General features: G+C 45.3%; 1 protein-coding gene across 2 annotated transcripts in view; it reads right to left on the reverse strand.

Moving 5' to 3' along the window:
• The window catches only part of CTBP1 (C-terminal binding protein 1), a 368,238-nt gene that overhangs the window by 249,165 nt on the left and 103,765 nt on the right, over window positions 1–15,308 (reverse strand). The window contains exon 3 of one of the 2 annotated variants that reach the window (XM_038753245.1): window positions 12,067–12,218. In XM_038753245.1, the coding sequence (XP_038609173.1) occupies window positions 12,067–12,124 (58 nt within the window). In that variant the 5' untranslated portion in view covers window positions 12,125–12,218. Of the gene's footprint in view, window positions 1–12,066; window positions 12,219–15,308 lie in introns of those variants that run through there. The other variant, XM_038753247.1, reaches the window with a different exon arrangement.

Raw genomic sequence — 15,308 nt, forward strand, 5'->3', positions numbered from 1 at the left:
TTTTTGGGGGGGAGCTTTTACTGCAAGGAATCCAATTTAATTAGCCCTGGACTGCCGGGGGAAATGGGAATTTTTCCAGCACCAGGGCTATATTTATTTATTTCTTCACTTAAAAAGCATTTAAGTTTACCAAATGACATTTATGTACAGGTTAATTCATAGTTTATGGAGGGGAAAGGACTTTGGGCCTTATATTTAGAGCAGGATAAAAGGGATAGACGTGTTCTGGCGCCCTCTGCAGTCTCACCATTCCCCCAATGTGTCATTTTTATTATTATTAATCATATTTATTCATCATCATCAATCGTATTTATTGAGCGCTTACTATGTGCAGAGCACTGTACTAAGCGCTTGGGAAGTACAAATTGGCAACATATAGAGACAGTCCCTACCCAACAGTGGGCTCACAGTCTAAAAGGGGGAGACAGAGAACAAAACCAAACATACTAACAAAATAAAATAAATAGGATAGATATGTACAAGTAAAATAAATAAATAAATAGAGTAATAAGCACTTACCGTGTGCAAAGCAGTGTACTAAGCACTTGTGAGAGTCCAACGGAACATCAAACCCATTCTGTGCCCACAACGAGCTCACAATCATTACCGGAGAGCAGGCCAATAGACTGTGAGCCCGTTAGGTAGGGACCATCTCTATATATTGCCGACTTGTACTCCCCAAGTGCTTAGTACAGTGCTCTGCACATACGGTAAGCGCTCAATAAATATGACTGAATGAAATATGTCGTTGTGTCATGTTTGTACATATTTATTACCCTATTTTACTTGTACATATCTATTCTATTTTATTTTGTTAGTATGTTTGGTTTTGTTCTCTGTCTCCCCCTTTAAAACTGTGAGCCCACTGTTGGGTAGGGACTGTCTCTATATGTTGCCAATTTGTACTTCCCAAGCGCTTAGTACAGTGCTCTGCACATAGGAAGCGCTCAATAAATATGATTGATGATGATGATGATGATAAGTCTAACATTGGCCAATTCTGTCAACTTCCAAATTGCATAGCTTTTTTTTCCATGAATCTTTCCATCTAATTTGCATCAGGAGGCTGATGTAATAGTCGAGGCGGGATCTAAGTAATAATAATAATAATAATAATGGTATTTGTTAAGCGCTTACTATGTGCAAAGCACTGTTCTAAGCGCTGGGGAGGATACAAGGTAATCAGGTTGTCCCACATGGGGCTCACAGTCTTAATCCCCATTTTACAGATGAGGTAACTGAGGCGCACAGCAGTTAAGTGACTTGCCCAAAGTCACACAGCTGACAAGTGGCGGAGCTGGGATTTGAACCCATGACCTCTGACTCCAAAGCCCGGGCTCTTTCCACTGAGCCACGCTGCTTCTAAGTGATTGGACCGGGGTGGTAGTGGTCTGATCCATCAATCAATTGCATTTTTTGAGGGCTTACCGCCGGCAGAGCACCAGACTAAGCGCTGGAGAGAGTTTGACATAACAGAGTTGGTAGAAAATGTTCCCTGCTCACAACAGGCTTACAGTCTAGATGGAGAGACAGACATTAATATAAATTATAGGAATGCACATAGCTGAATTCCCAGATTAACCCCCCTTTCTTCAGCTTCCTTCTCCCCACCTCACCCTGATCGCTCGCTCCCTTTGCTCTACCCCGCTTCCCTTCCCCACAGCACTTGCATATATATGTACACATCTATAATTCTACTTATTTATATTAATGCTTCTTTTACCTGTTCTGATATTTATCTATATCTCTAATTATATTTATTTATATTGATGCCATTGATGCCTGTTTACTTGTTTTGATGTCTGTCACCCCGCTTCTAAACTTGTGAGCCTGTAGTGGACAGGGATTGTCTCTCTTCATTGCTGAATTGTACTTTCCAAGTGCTTAGTACAGTACTCTGCACACAGTAAGCACTCAATAAATATGACTGACTGAATGACTGAGGGAATGAATGAATTAAAGAGGGTGGAGGAAGAAGATGGAGGAGAGGAAGTAGGGGCGGTTGGTCTAACCATCCTGTTGGAGGGGGGTGGACATGGACATTCATTCATTCAGTTGGATTTATTGAGCACTTACTGCGTGCAAAGCACTGTATTACATGCTTGGGAGAATACAACAATAAACAGACACATTCCCTGCCCTTAATGAGTTTAATTACATCTGCTCCAGCAGCTCACCATGGTAAGCACTTAATAAATAGCATCATTATACATTCTACCAGCAAAAGAAGGGTTCCTCAACAAAGGTCACTCAAACACGGAGTGAATGAATGGGTATAAAAACATAGGATTCTTGACTACCTAATAAATAGTTCAAGGGCAGAGGGAGATGGGGCGATAGCTCATTGGTGCAGCCACAGAAAGATTTTTTTTTTGAGGACAGGACGTGTGGATGCAATTTGGAAGCAGAGGGAAAGAAACCATCAGAGAGCGAACAACTGAGGCAGTCAGGGAGGGAAACAGGTTGGCAGCACTGAGTTTTACACGGTGTGAAGAGGTAGGGGTCAAGGTGCAGGTGGAGGGAGGGAGATTTCCAAATCAGCCGGGAGATCTCTTGAGAGATGGAAAAGTAAGAGAGGGAGTGAATGGGCGGTGGGGGGGAGCTGAGGGGGAAGACTGGGGGAGTTTACAATCGATGGCTCTGATTTAGTCACAAGAACAGTTGTCAAGTGAGGAGGAACTGGGAGTTTCAGGAAGGAGTTACCAGCCTGCAATTATCCATATGGAAAGTAGGCATGCAAGTCAATATGGGAAGAGAAGTATGGTTACTGGGCTGAGGAGTGGGCAGAGTAAGCAGCATGGCCTATGGGCAAGAGCATGGGTTTGGGAGTCAGAGGATGTGGGTTCTAATTCCAGCTCTGCCACCTGTCTGCTGTGTGACCTTGGGCAAGTTGCTTCACTTCTCTGGGCCTCCGTTCCCTCATCTGTAAAACGGAGATTAAGACTGTGAGCCCCATGTGGGACAGGGACTGTGTTCAATTTGATTACCTTGTATCTATCCCAGCACTTAGAATAGTGCCTTGCACTTAGGAAATGCCTAACAAATGCCATACTTATTATTAATTATACCAATTAATTTATTGCTTTAATTAATTAATAGCTTTAATTAATTTATTAATGCTATTAATAACAATAATAATAGCAGATGAGCACAAAGGTGAAGTAAGCTGAGGTTGTCCCGGTGCCTGAGTTTCCACCAACAGCTCCCCCGTGGCCTGTGGGCACAGACTCTACCACTTGTCTTTTATTGTCCTCTCCTAACTGCTCAGCATAGTGCTCTGCACACAGTAAGCGCTCAATGACCACCACTGAGTGAGTGACTAAATGGAGGATGTGTACAGTGGAGGTGATCCCAGGCTGGGGATCGATGCCGTGAGATCCAAGGAGACCTGGTGGGATTTGAGTTGGGCGGAGAGCGTGGATGTGGTTTAACTGCAGAGGCGGGCTCATTTGACACTTCGAACATCACAATCTAGACTGTAAGTCCCTTGTGGGCAGGGAATGTGTCTGCTTATTGTTGTACTGTACTCTTCCAAGCACTTAATACCGTGCTCTGCACACGGTGAGCACCCAATAAATACGATTGAAAGAGCATTCTGAGTGCACAGAAAAATTCTGTTTATTTCAACTCTAAGATCAACTGAGTAATTTTCAGCCAAAGACCTATCGTTTTCTATCCACTTCTATTTCCAGTTAAAGAAACCCCAAGTTTGGCTAATGGTAACAATAATAATAATGATGATGATGGCATTTGTTAAGCGCTTACTATGTGCAAAGCACTGTTCTAAGCGCTGGGGGAGATACAAGGTGATCAGGCTGTCCCACGTGGGGCTCACAGTCTTAATCCCCATTTTACAGATGAAGGAACTGAGGCTCAGGGAAGTTAAGCGACTTGCCCCAGGTCACACAGCAGATGCGTGGAGGAGCCGGGATTAGAACCCATGACCTCTGACTGCCAATCCCGCGCTCTTTCCACTGAGCAGTGTAAAATGCAGTGCATGATGGATATGTGGAGTGACTTGATTCACACAAACAATTTTTAGGCAATGAGAACGTAATAGCAGATGAGCTAAATCAATCATTCAACGGAATGCATTGAGTGCTGTGTGCACAACACTGCACTAAGCGCTCGGGAGAGTATAATACAGCAGAGTTGGTAGACATGTTCCCTACCCACAATGGAAGGAGGAGTAGCGAAACCCAGTTGGGTGGCTCTACCACTGTTGTAAACTGCCGCGAAACAGTAATGAAACCCGGAAGCCAAACGGCTATCACAATCAAAATAACAGCACTTAATGAGCTCATGAAATACTGTCATGGCATAAACACTGCAGAAAGATAGTGGGGAAATGTGGGCTAAAGCGATCCCAAAAATCTTTTATTCAGCACGCTGGACAAAACGCAAGCATCTCCGACGCAGCAGTCACTAACTGTTTGGGGAAATTTTAACATCTAGCAATAATCGTCATAGCTTTGGGCAGCTGTAGCAAATGTCACAGTTTTGTCACCTTTGGGAAAATGTGACACATGCAATCATTTTCTGAAGTAATACTCCATTTGCCTATTAGTGCGATTTAAAGCCATCATGCTTGCCATCTGGCCCCCCCAAAAGCACTAACCGTTTGTAAAACACCGAGTACAAACACGTTGGAGAGCATTACAAAATATACTTGAGAGCATCGACGGGACAGAGAGTGATACTGCTTTCAATAGCGGGCAATCAACTGAATGATACGGATGTTAAAAACTATTCGTTTCTACCATTTATAAATAGGTTATGGATTTTCCATGACTAAAAATCCACGCAGCTCTGCCGTAAGGCCTGTTTTAAGAAAATTAGGAGATGTTCCTCCAAAAACGCATGGCTGTGCATGTTGGCTGAGACCCGTGTATCCTAATGCAAGTCTTCCTTACGGTGGGGTTTGTGTTATAGGGAAACTGAGGGGGGGAGGGGTTGTGTGTGTGCGTTTGTGTGCATACAGAATAGATATATATACTCTAGTAATAATTATGGAATTTGTTAAGCACTTAGTATGTGCTGGGCACTGTTAAGCACTCAGATGGATACAAGCAAATCAGGTTGGATACAGTCTTTGTCCCACGGGGGGCTCGCACTCTCAATTCCCATTTTACAGATGAGTGAACTGAGACACAGAGAAGTGAAGTGACTTGCCCAAGGTCACACAGTAGACAAGTAGCAGAGCTGGGATTAGAATCCACGATCTCTGATTCCCAGGCCCGTGCTCTATCCACTATGCTATGCTCCTTCTCTATATCATAAGCCCATTGTGGGCAGGGAATGTAACTGTTTTTGCTATACTGTACTCTCCCAAGAGCTTAGTACAGTGCTCTGCACACAGTAAGCGCTCAATAAATACAAGTGAATATAAGTATGTGCATAATACATATGTACTAGTGGTCAGGCTATGCTTTCACTTTTGGTTAAAAATCACCTTTTAATTTGGGCATTTGAGACGTTTGGTTTAGCTTTTGTTTTGATCATTCACATTCAACATCTACATGGTAACTGTTTCTTCAGTCTAACCGATAGATGGTATTTTGTGAGTGTCCACTGTGTGCTAAACACTACCCTGCGCTAAGCACTTGGGTAACTTAGCAGACAAGATCTCAACCCTCAGAGGACTTGGCCAGGGAGCAGGCCTCTCTACACTGTTACCTCCTGCTCTCGGTAATATATCTGAAAGATCTGGCCTAATGGAAAGAGCCCAGGCTTGGGAGTCAGAGGTCGTGGGTTCTAATCCCAGCTCTACCACTTGCCTGCTGTGTGATCTCGGGCAAGTCACTTCACTTCTCTGTGACTCAGTTACCTGGGGATTGAGTCTGTGAGCCCCATATGGGACAGGGACTGTGTCCAACCCGACTGCCTTTTATTTACCCCAATGCTTGGAGCAGAGGTTGGCACAGAGTAAGCGCTTAACAAATACCATCATTATTATTATTATCATTATCGGTGGGGGACAGAGGAAAGCTGGGTGCTCAAATGTTTAGGAGGCGTGCAAGTACTAAACTGGCACGATGGCGGATACAGGCTGGGGAGATGAGAAAGAAAATAACTGGTGAAAGCCTCCTGGGATTTCAGAAGGCCCGGAGAGTAGAAGAGGGCAATACTCTGGCACAAGTCAGTCAGCCAATCGTATTCTTTGAGCGCTTACTGCATGCACCGCTTAGCATAGGTGAGGTGATATTCGCCCCACCCCCAATACCACAGCACTTAAGTACACACATTATCTTTCATTTACTGATTGTAAATTACTTACTTATTCATACTAATGCCTGTCTTCCCCTCTAGACCAAAAGCTCATTATGGACGGGGAACGTGCCTGTTAATTCTCTTGTACTGTACTATCCCGAGTGCTTAGAACCGTAAAATGCTCAATAAATACCACTGATTGATAGCCAGGTTCCTATGTCTAACCCTCTGAAAAGGGCTGAAGAGGTGAGAGAAAAATTCAACCTATCTATAATTTTGTTTTCACGGCTGTCTTCCCCATAACATTGGAAGCTCTTTGAAGGGAGGCTAACTACTGTATGTCCTCATTCCCTAACTAAGCTCTAATTCTCTCTATTTTGCTCTCCCTTCTCTGTTCATTCATTCATTCATTCATTCATAGTATTTACCGAGCGCTTACTGTGCAAGGCACTGTACTAAGCGCCTGGGAAGTAAAAGTCGGCAACATACAGAGATGGTCCCTACCCAATAATGGGTTCACAGTCTTCAAGGGAGAGACAGACAACAAAACAAAACATGTAGACAGGTGCCTATGCACCTGTTGCCTACGCACGTGGATATTTACTCTACCATCAACCCCAAGGCACTTAGGTACATATTCAAAATTTATTTCACTGTCTCCCCCTCTAGACTGAAAACTCCTTGTGGGCAGAGAAAGTATCTACCAACTCTACGGCAATGTACTCTCCCAAGCTTGTCCTGCGGCAAACCATCAATTAATGCCCCTGCTTAATTCACTGATTGACCTCAAGAGCTCTGTATAAAGTGCTCAATAGATGGCACAAATTGATGGCAGCCCTTGAAGGTCCCCACCCTTTGGGTGACAAATTGCCCCCTGGATGTAGGTAGACCTTATTCTCACCCCTCTGTCATGAGGCAATGAGAGAGCCATTCTGTGCCCGGATCCCAAATGTCACTCAATTCTTCTCAAAACAACACCATTTTTAAGAACATTTTAAAGACTGCATTTGTAAATGTTTAGCCTGAACTCAGCTGTTTTAACACACTTTTACAAGCTCTGAGCTTCCCTGGAGTGAAAATGTCCTCCATTTACAAAGAGGCTGGCTCCTGAATGGCTTTACAGAACATGCGGCTTGTCACAGAGACGTTGCACACGCCACAGGGGTGGCCAGAAAATGCTGACACATCTTGCCACTGATACATCTTTATTGTACATGTGGAGTGTACACTATAGGCATGTCATAGAAAAATGGAAGTCAGAAGGTCATGGGTTCTAATCCCGGCTCTGCCACTTGTCTGCTGTGGGACTTTGGGCAAGTCTCTTCGCTTCTCCAGGCCTCAATTCCCTCATCTGTAAAATGGGGATTGAGAACTTCAGCCCCACGTGGGACAGGGACTGTGACCATCCTGATTACCTTGTATCAACCCCAGCTCTTAGTACAGTGCCTGGCACAGAATAAGCACGGAACAAATACCACAATTATTATTGTTTATTATTGCATCACACGACAACAGCCTCGAGGAGCACTGACTATTTGAGAATAAGCCCATTCTGCTATGCAACTGTGAGTCTTTCAAGCCCAGGAGTGGCCCACAGCATTAGGCTAGTGCAAGTGCGGTGTGTACACACACAAACGCACACCCATCATCCCCCTCCCCCGGAATAAGCACCCCGAAATGCAAGCAAGACTGAATACCCTCCTTCGACTCAGCTGACGTTCCACGTCAAAGCTGTGATGAATTTGGGAGGCAACTCAAGAGACTATCAAATAAACAGGAACCACTCCAGCCATTTAAGAGACTCTTCAAGAGATTGTCCAAGGGACTGAGACAAGCACAGACTCAATGTCCCTGATGGAGAAGCCCCGGGGACCCTGTTACTGGCCCAAGTTATAAGACAGCAGGACACAAAGCTTGTCAATTGTCCAGCAACTGTCATCCAGCATTCATCACATCAAAAATCAATGGACCGCTTTTTCACATCTCTAAGGAGCCAAGCTTATGAATGCATGCAAATGGCTAGTAAACTTCATGTCCCCCAGGTAGAATTCTAGGGTTCAAGCATTCCTGTAATGACGCTTTTCAATAAATCTCCCCCGGTGGAATGTGTTTTTAGTCATTTAGTCAACGACCTCCAAACGTCTACAGGACACCGTTACCGCTAGTGCAAATCCAGCCGAGAACGCTAATATGAAAGCTTACTTTTCCTGGGTGTAATTGTTCGGAATTAGCCACTGCAAAAACACTGATCTAATTACTGATATTGATAAAATATTTATCTAATTATTGATAAGGGCAAAAACTAGATTCATTTGAAGCACCAGAAATAAAACTTTCACTGAAAACAACATGAAGGGAACACTAAGGATGGTATTGAATGCAAATTTTTGGAGAGCCTCAACTCCAAAATTCCATCTTATGTTTCAGAGAAAAGTATACCCGTGAACCGCGTGCTTTCACCACAGTGGAAAATACCCTACCTTGGGTGCACTCTCCGGGGTGGGGTGAAATTTCCAGGCCGAACGGCCATAAAAATTCTCTAATTTGGAGGGTGAAAGCCACCAGTTTGTTTTGGAAACGATTCTATTTCTGTCCACAAGAGAAGACTGCAGTCTTAGCACACATTTGATAGGCACATCTAGCCTGCGGTGGGGGGAACTGGGACTTACGGACCTCATGGGGCACTTCGGGGAAGTCAACGTGGTTCTCCAGCACTGTGGACCACTGCATCGTGGGAATGCAGGGTGGGCGCAAGATGTTCTCACCCATCTCATCTCCCCACAAGCCGCAGGTGAGCCGAGGGTCAGGTTGGAAGGTGCCGGAGAAAAGGGATGAGTTGGGTCACTGCCGTGGGAAGCCCCGAAGGATGACTGCAGTTCCTGCAGAGGACCTGGGAGCGACCCGATGTCCGTTCAGTTCGCCCTCGTTAACGGGGCGGGGCGTTAATGCCGGCAGAGCGTTCACCTCAATCGGCCCCCGGGTCAAGGAAGACCGAGGACTGGGGCTCTTTACCGGCATCATAGCCTTCCGCTCGGCTGCTTTTCGGAGCTGGGGGGAGGGTTGGAGGGGTATGAGGGGGCGGCAAGAGATGAATAAAAAGTTGCTGAGTGGGAGTCCAGGGGGGTGGGCATTCCTCCCCCAACCCCTGACCTCCAACCCCCAACCTCCAACCCCTCAGGTCGATGAGAGGTGCGGAAACTTCCTAGCTGGGAGGATTGGGGCCACAATTCCCCTGGCTAGAAAGAATGGCGCTGAGCAGGAGCCTATTCTGGGGGTGGCATCTTCCCCGCTCCAACCAGAAGAGTTCCCCAGGCAGGTTGCCTGTAGCCAACTCCCACTCGCTGCCCATCCTCCTCCTCCCCACCATGTTTCTCCTCCCTTCCTCAACCTCCTGTGGCCGAGAACAGTTGCCGCTACAAAGCAGGTGTGGAGCACAGTCCCACCATCACGGCATGAAGGCACCATCGGACAGCCCAACGGGTGCTGGAGACCCAACGTCTCTCTCCTCGCCGTCCGCCTGCATTTCACCGTGTTATGCTCTCCAGCAAAAACAGGTTGCCAAGCCTCCATCTAGCACGCCAAAGTAAAATCCGGGCATCACTGGCACGCCCTTTCTAACCCTCAACCACCACAACGGTGAAACGGAAACTCTTCAGCTGTCGGTTCCCACAAATTTTAGGAAGCAACTCGATCCAGAAATACTCAGTGCAAAACCTGACAAGATCCATCCCTTACTAGTGGGAGTTCACTCACTAAGTCGGATTTATTGAGCACTTACTGCTTGCAAAGCACTGTGCTAAGCGCTCAAATCTGAATGCTCCCATTTGAAAGGGTGGGTGTATGATCACTCCTGTCAAAGTCTCCATTTCCAAATGTCCTTTGCTGTTTCAGTCTGAGAAACAAAAGGTGGCTCTGAACACCTGGCATCTCCTTTTGGACTCTTCTTCCCCCAATCGCTTGGGACAGCTGCTAGTGGAGCTTTTGGGAGCCATCTATGTTTGCCAAGTGTTCCTGCTAAATGTAGTACGGAATGAAAGGGGGGCCGTCCAGCCCGCAGAGGACTACAGCAACAGATCCAGAGCATCTCCCTCCACAGTTCTCAATCCATAGCAAGGCATAAACCAGTCCGCCTTCATCCTTTCACACGCCAATGAGATTCCCCTTGTGGCTGCCCATACAGTCACCCTAGGATACCCGCTCCACCACAGACTTCAAGGTTTTAAGTCTCTTCAGGACTAATGTATCTGAAATCTCAAAATAAGCCACCGACTAAAATAAGGCTCTATCTGCGGTAGTAAGAGAGGTGTGCAAAGCATTGTAATAATAATAATAATAATGGTATTTGTTAAACACTTACTATGTGCAAAGTACTGTTCTAAGCGCTGGGGGGATACAAGGTGATAAGGTTGTCCCACTTGGGGCTCACAGTCTTAATCCTCATTTTGCAGATGAGGGAACTGAGGCACAGAGAAGTTAAGTGACTTGCCCAAAGTCACACAGCTGACAGTTGGCGGACCCATGAACTCTGACTCCAAAGCCCGTACTTTTTCCACTGAGCCATGCTGCTTGTACCAAGCCTATGGACAAGAACGCCGCAAGGAAAAGACCAAAATCCTTGCTCTAAAGCTCTAACGACTAAGGGGAAAGACACTACGACATAAATGTCTGGCATTTTTACCAAAGGACGTTCCCATTCAAAGATCCGACCATCGATGGAAAACTTTCATTCTGTCCTGACGAATCCCTAGGAGGTCAAGTGCGGCAGGAATCCTCAGCACCACTTTGCAGATGAGGAAACTGAGGCCCAGGACCACACGGCAAGTTAGTGACAGAACTGGCACTACAACTAGGGTTTCCTACTCCAAGCCCAGTGAACTTGGAACTGGACTCTCTTAAAATAGAGGAGGGGACCACTGGAGTTCAGCAACAGAAAATTCCTCAAACCTTTTTCAAGTCACCCATTTTGCCCTGTGTCAGAATGAGACTGAAACAACATAAAGGCCTTAAAAAAAATCTTTTCGGTCCTTCCTGAAGCGTGTTTGCTTGGCACACTTTGGCTAGAAAGCTGCAAGGAAATTATAGAATGTTTTCCCCGCCGCGGGCATAACACAAAACGCTATTGGAAAGAACGGTCAAGTTCAGGCATGGGTCTCCCACCCTGTCAGTCAAGGGGCACATACTACAACTGACATGGAGTGGACCGAGAACTTTACCCTCACGGGATATGAGAATAGCTTATTTAAGATAGCAGCCTTGCATGCTGTGAAATTTTATACTTCTTGGTAGGGTCCAGAAACTTGGGGTCAGGACCCGAACAAGAGAAACCTCGAGAAGAGAAGCCCCAGAGAAGACAGTATGAGTTTGAGGCCCAAAGCAGTCACTAAGGTGATTGGGTTTCTCTCCAGTCTGAAGTTCACTCAGCAAGGAAATAGAATTTCCTATTATCTGTTGATTCATATACACCAAAATTGACAAGTGTCCTTTCTCCACAGTTCTTTACTTCTCGCTGAAAATCGCATGCCAAAACAAGGAAAACATTCAGTGTCACGAGACCGACCTCTCTTAGGTTTGCATGGTTCAGTACAACGTTTGAAAACCAACCAAATTACGAATGGATTGCCTTAATTTTAGAGCTCGAGCTAGCAAATCGCCATCGGCAAGATTTTGAGAGACAAAACCACGGTCACCCAAAACTCAATTTTGACCACGATGATTAGTGTGTACCCTAAAAAGCAACTCTGGTTCAACGGTAAAACCGGAGTTTCAACAGATATAAGGAAGTAAAGGTCCAAGCCTCGGTACGCAACAACAGGCAAATATTTTACCACGGTCAGCTTTCCAATTGTCGAATCTAACCTTCAAATATGCGATCTAGGCGCTGCCTCTTCACTTTGTGTTTGTCCATGAGAGACATGAGCACGAGACTTGGGAAGTCGTCCTGGCACCTCTTCCAGTGAAATCAGTCAAACCCAGGAAAACACACGACTGAGCTCGGCTTCTCTTTTTGCCTGAAGTGGGAAGGAAGCAAAAGATGAGATTTTTTTATTTTTCTTAATTGTAATTTAATATAATTATTAAATTATATGATAAAATCCAGTATCATATCAAATCTAAGACTAGGATCATAAGCAATTCAATCTCCTGGATTCTCCCCTTCCTCTCCATCCATGCCAGGACGAGTTCTGGTCAAATCGCATCTAAACTGTAAGCTCCTTGTGGGCAAGGAACATGGCTCAAGCTATGTTGCTTTTCTCCCTTCTAGACGGTAAGCTGATTGTGGGCAAGGAATGCATCCATTTACTGTTGTATTGTACTCTCCCATCCCCTCTCAGGATGTCACCTGGAGAGTTTCCAGTACTCTACCAGTCCCGGCTCTCGGCTATTGGAGGAAGAGTCAAGCAGAGGCATATCCTTTCCATTTCCAGCTTGGGCAGTGGCTAGCGAGTGGAAGGCAATCTGCTCCATGTCAATTCATTCAATCATATAAAGTCTGAGTGCTAACTGTGCACAGAGCATGGTACTAAGCGCTTGGGAGGATGCAATATACCATGTGTCAAGCACTGTTCTAAGTTCAGGATGGACACAGTCTCTATCCCACAAGGGGCTCAGTCTAAATCCCACTTTACAGGTGAGGAAACTGAGGCACAGAGAAGTGAAATGACTTGTCCAAGGACACAGAGCAGACAAGTGGTGGAGCCAGGAGTAAAACCCTGGTCCTTTTGTGCACGATCCACTAGGCTATGCTGCTTCCTTAGCATGGCGGCTCCAGTTGGGGGGTGCGGGTGAGGGAAAGTGGGGAGACAGCTCTTCTCCAGCGGGGCCGGGAAAGAGACAGGAGGAGCCATCTCCCCCTGGTCCACGTGAAGAACGACTTTAGATGCTCTGAGATACAGATGACTTATGGTGGAAAACTGCCAAATACCAATTCCACAGGCAGCTCAAAGCGTCCAGGTTCCGCTGCGAGAGGAGTTTATTCCCCAGACAGTGACCTGGCTCCAAACACCTCTCTCACTCTCAACTTGTAGCAGCAAGTTACAACAAACTGGTTCTCTAACCAGCAGGAGGCTTTTGATCTGGGGATCATTTTCATTTCCAAAGATAAAAGGCGGGAGTAGAAAAAGATTCCCTAATAACGAGGCCCTTAACAAAATCGAAAATGTCACCCGGAAGTTAACTGGGTTTTTGAAACCTATTGGTGCACTTTTCTTTATTGATTAGTTGCCATAATAATAACTTGTGATTAACAATCAGTGTTCTCGGTTAACAGAAGAGCTTTGATTGGAAACCACAGGCCAAGCAAGTAAAGTATAAGACTAGCAAAAGGTTGAATAAGATATAAAGAAGCATTTGAAGGCAAAACAAAAAAATGTATAATTATGGGAGCTCCAGTCACTGCAATTACTAAACCACAACATGAGTAATTATATTTCAAGAAAAGCATGAAAAAGACCAGTCATGCTGTTTTATGAAGGAAGAGTTTTATCTCACAAAAGACAGAACTGAATTAACCAAAAGTCTCTACAGTATGATATTTGAAGTAAAACAATAGTTCCAACTCTTCAGTAGGAAAATAAGTAAATCGCGATTACTTGCACTTCCACTGAGAATTATAATATGGCTTCCCAAATTGAGGACTAGGAGATCCTGAAGGCCTCTCAATGCTCATACTCGAGGAAAGTACAGAATCAAAGGACTGAGATTGAGCAGCAGTGTGGCCTAGTGGATAGCGCCCGGGGCCTGGGAGTTGGAAGGACCTGGGTCCTAATCTTGGGTCCTGATCCCGGCTCCGCCACTTGAATGTTGTGTGACCTTGGGCAAGTCACTTCACTTTTCTGGGCCTCAGTTTCCTCATCTGTACATTAGGGATTAAGACTGTGAGCCCCACATGCCGACAGAGACTGTATCCCACCTGATTAGTTTGGATCTATCCCAGTGCTTGCGCAGTACCTGACACATGGTCACTGCTTAATACCATGAAAAACTAAATAATTAAAGTAGCGTCTAAGTGGCAGGGAAACTAGAGGGGTAAAGGAAAACAGGATGGGCAAGGAGTAAGTAGAGGGATAAGGGAGAGCACCAGACCAAGAGATTAGGTTTCAGCAGAGAAAAAGAAAAACAGGAGAGCTAATACACAGTCTCGGAAATGACTACAGAAAAATAATAATAATGGTATTTCTTAAGGACTTAGTAGGTGTCAGGCACTGTACTAAGCACTGGGGTGGATACAAGCAAATTGGGTTGGACACAGTCCCTTGTCCCACGTGGGGCTCACAGTCTCAATCCCCCTTTTACAGATGAGCTGTCTGAGGCCCAGAGAAGTGAAATGACTTGCCCCAGGTCACACAGCAGAAAAGCGGTGGGGCTGGGATTAGAACCCATGACCTTCTGACTCACAGGCCTGTGCCCTAGCCACTATGTCATGCTGCTTCTCAATTGTATTTGTTAAGCACTTACTATGTAAGCGCTTAGAACAGTGCCTGGCACATAGTAAGCGCTTAATAAATGCCATTATTATTATTATGTACCAGGCACTGTACTTTGGGAGTGAACTGAGTAAGCTAATGGGGAGTGCCCTCCATACCCAGCTGTGACAGAGCCCAAGGGTTCATCGTGTGTTCTAGAGACAGCACAAGTGGCAGAATTAGGGAGTATTTTTCCAATTACATGCATCTGTCTGGCTACAAAGTAGTGAGGAGTAGGCTACTGGAGGGATACACCACATCAGGTTCTGCAAGAACGGAACTCCCTGTTGTATTATCATTATTATTCCTAGGATTGTGTTAAGCACTTACTATTTCCCAAATATGACCACATCAGGTTCTGCAAGAACGGAGTTCCCTGTATTATCGTTATTATTATTACTATTATTATTAGGAATGTGTTAAGCAATTACTAGGTGCTTGAGCGCTTACTACGTGTCAAATATGAGCACATCAAGTTATGCAAGAATGGAACTCCCTGTTGTATTATTATTATTTTTATTAGGAACTTGTTAAGCACTCACTATATGCCAGGCAGTGTATAGGTGCTGGGGTAGATACAAACTAATCAGGTTGGACCCGATTCACGTCCCACATGGGGCTCACAGTCTTAATCCC

The sequence above is a fragment of the Tachyglossus aculeatus genome, chromosome 10 (genome assembly GCF_015852505.1).
Source record: "Tachyglossus aculeatus isolate mTacAcu1 chromosome 10, mTacAcu1.pri, whole genome shotgun sequence".
Taxonomy (NCBI): Eukaryota; Metazoa; Chordata; class Mammalia; order Monotremata; family Tachyglossidae; genus Tachyglossus; species Tachyglossus aculeatus.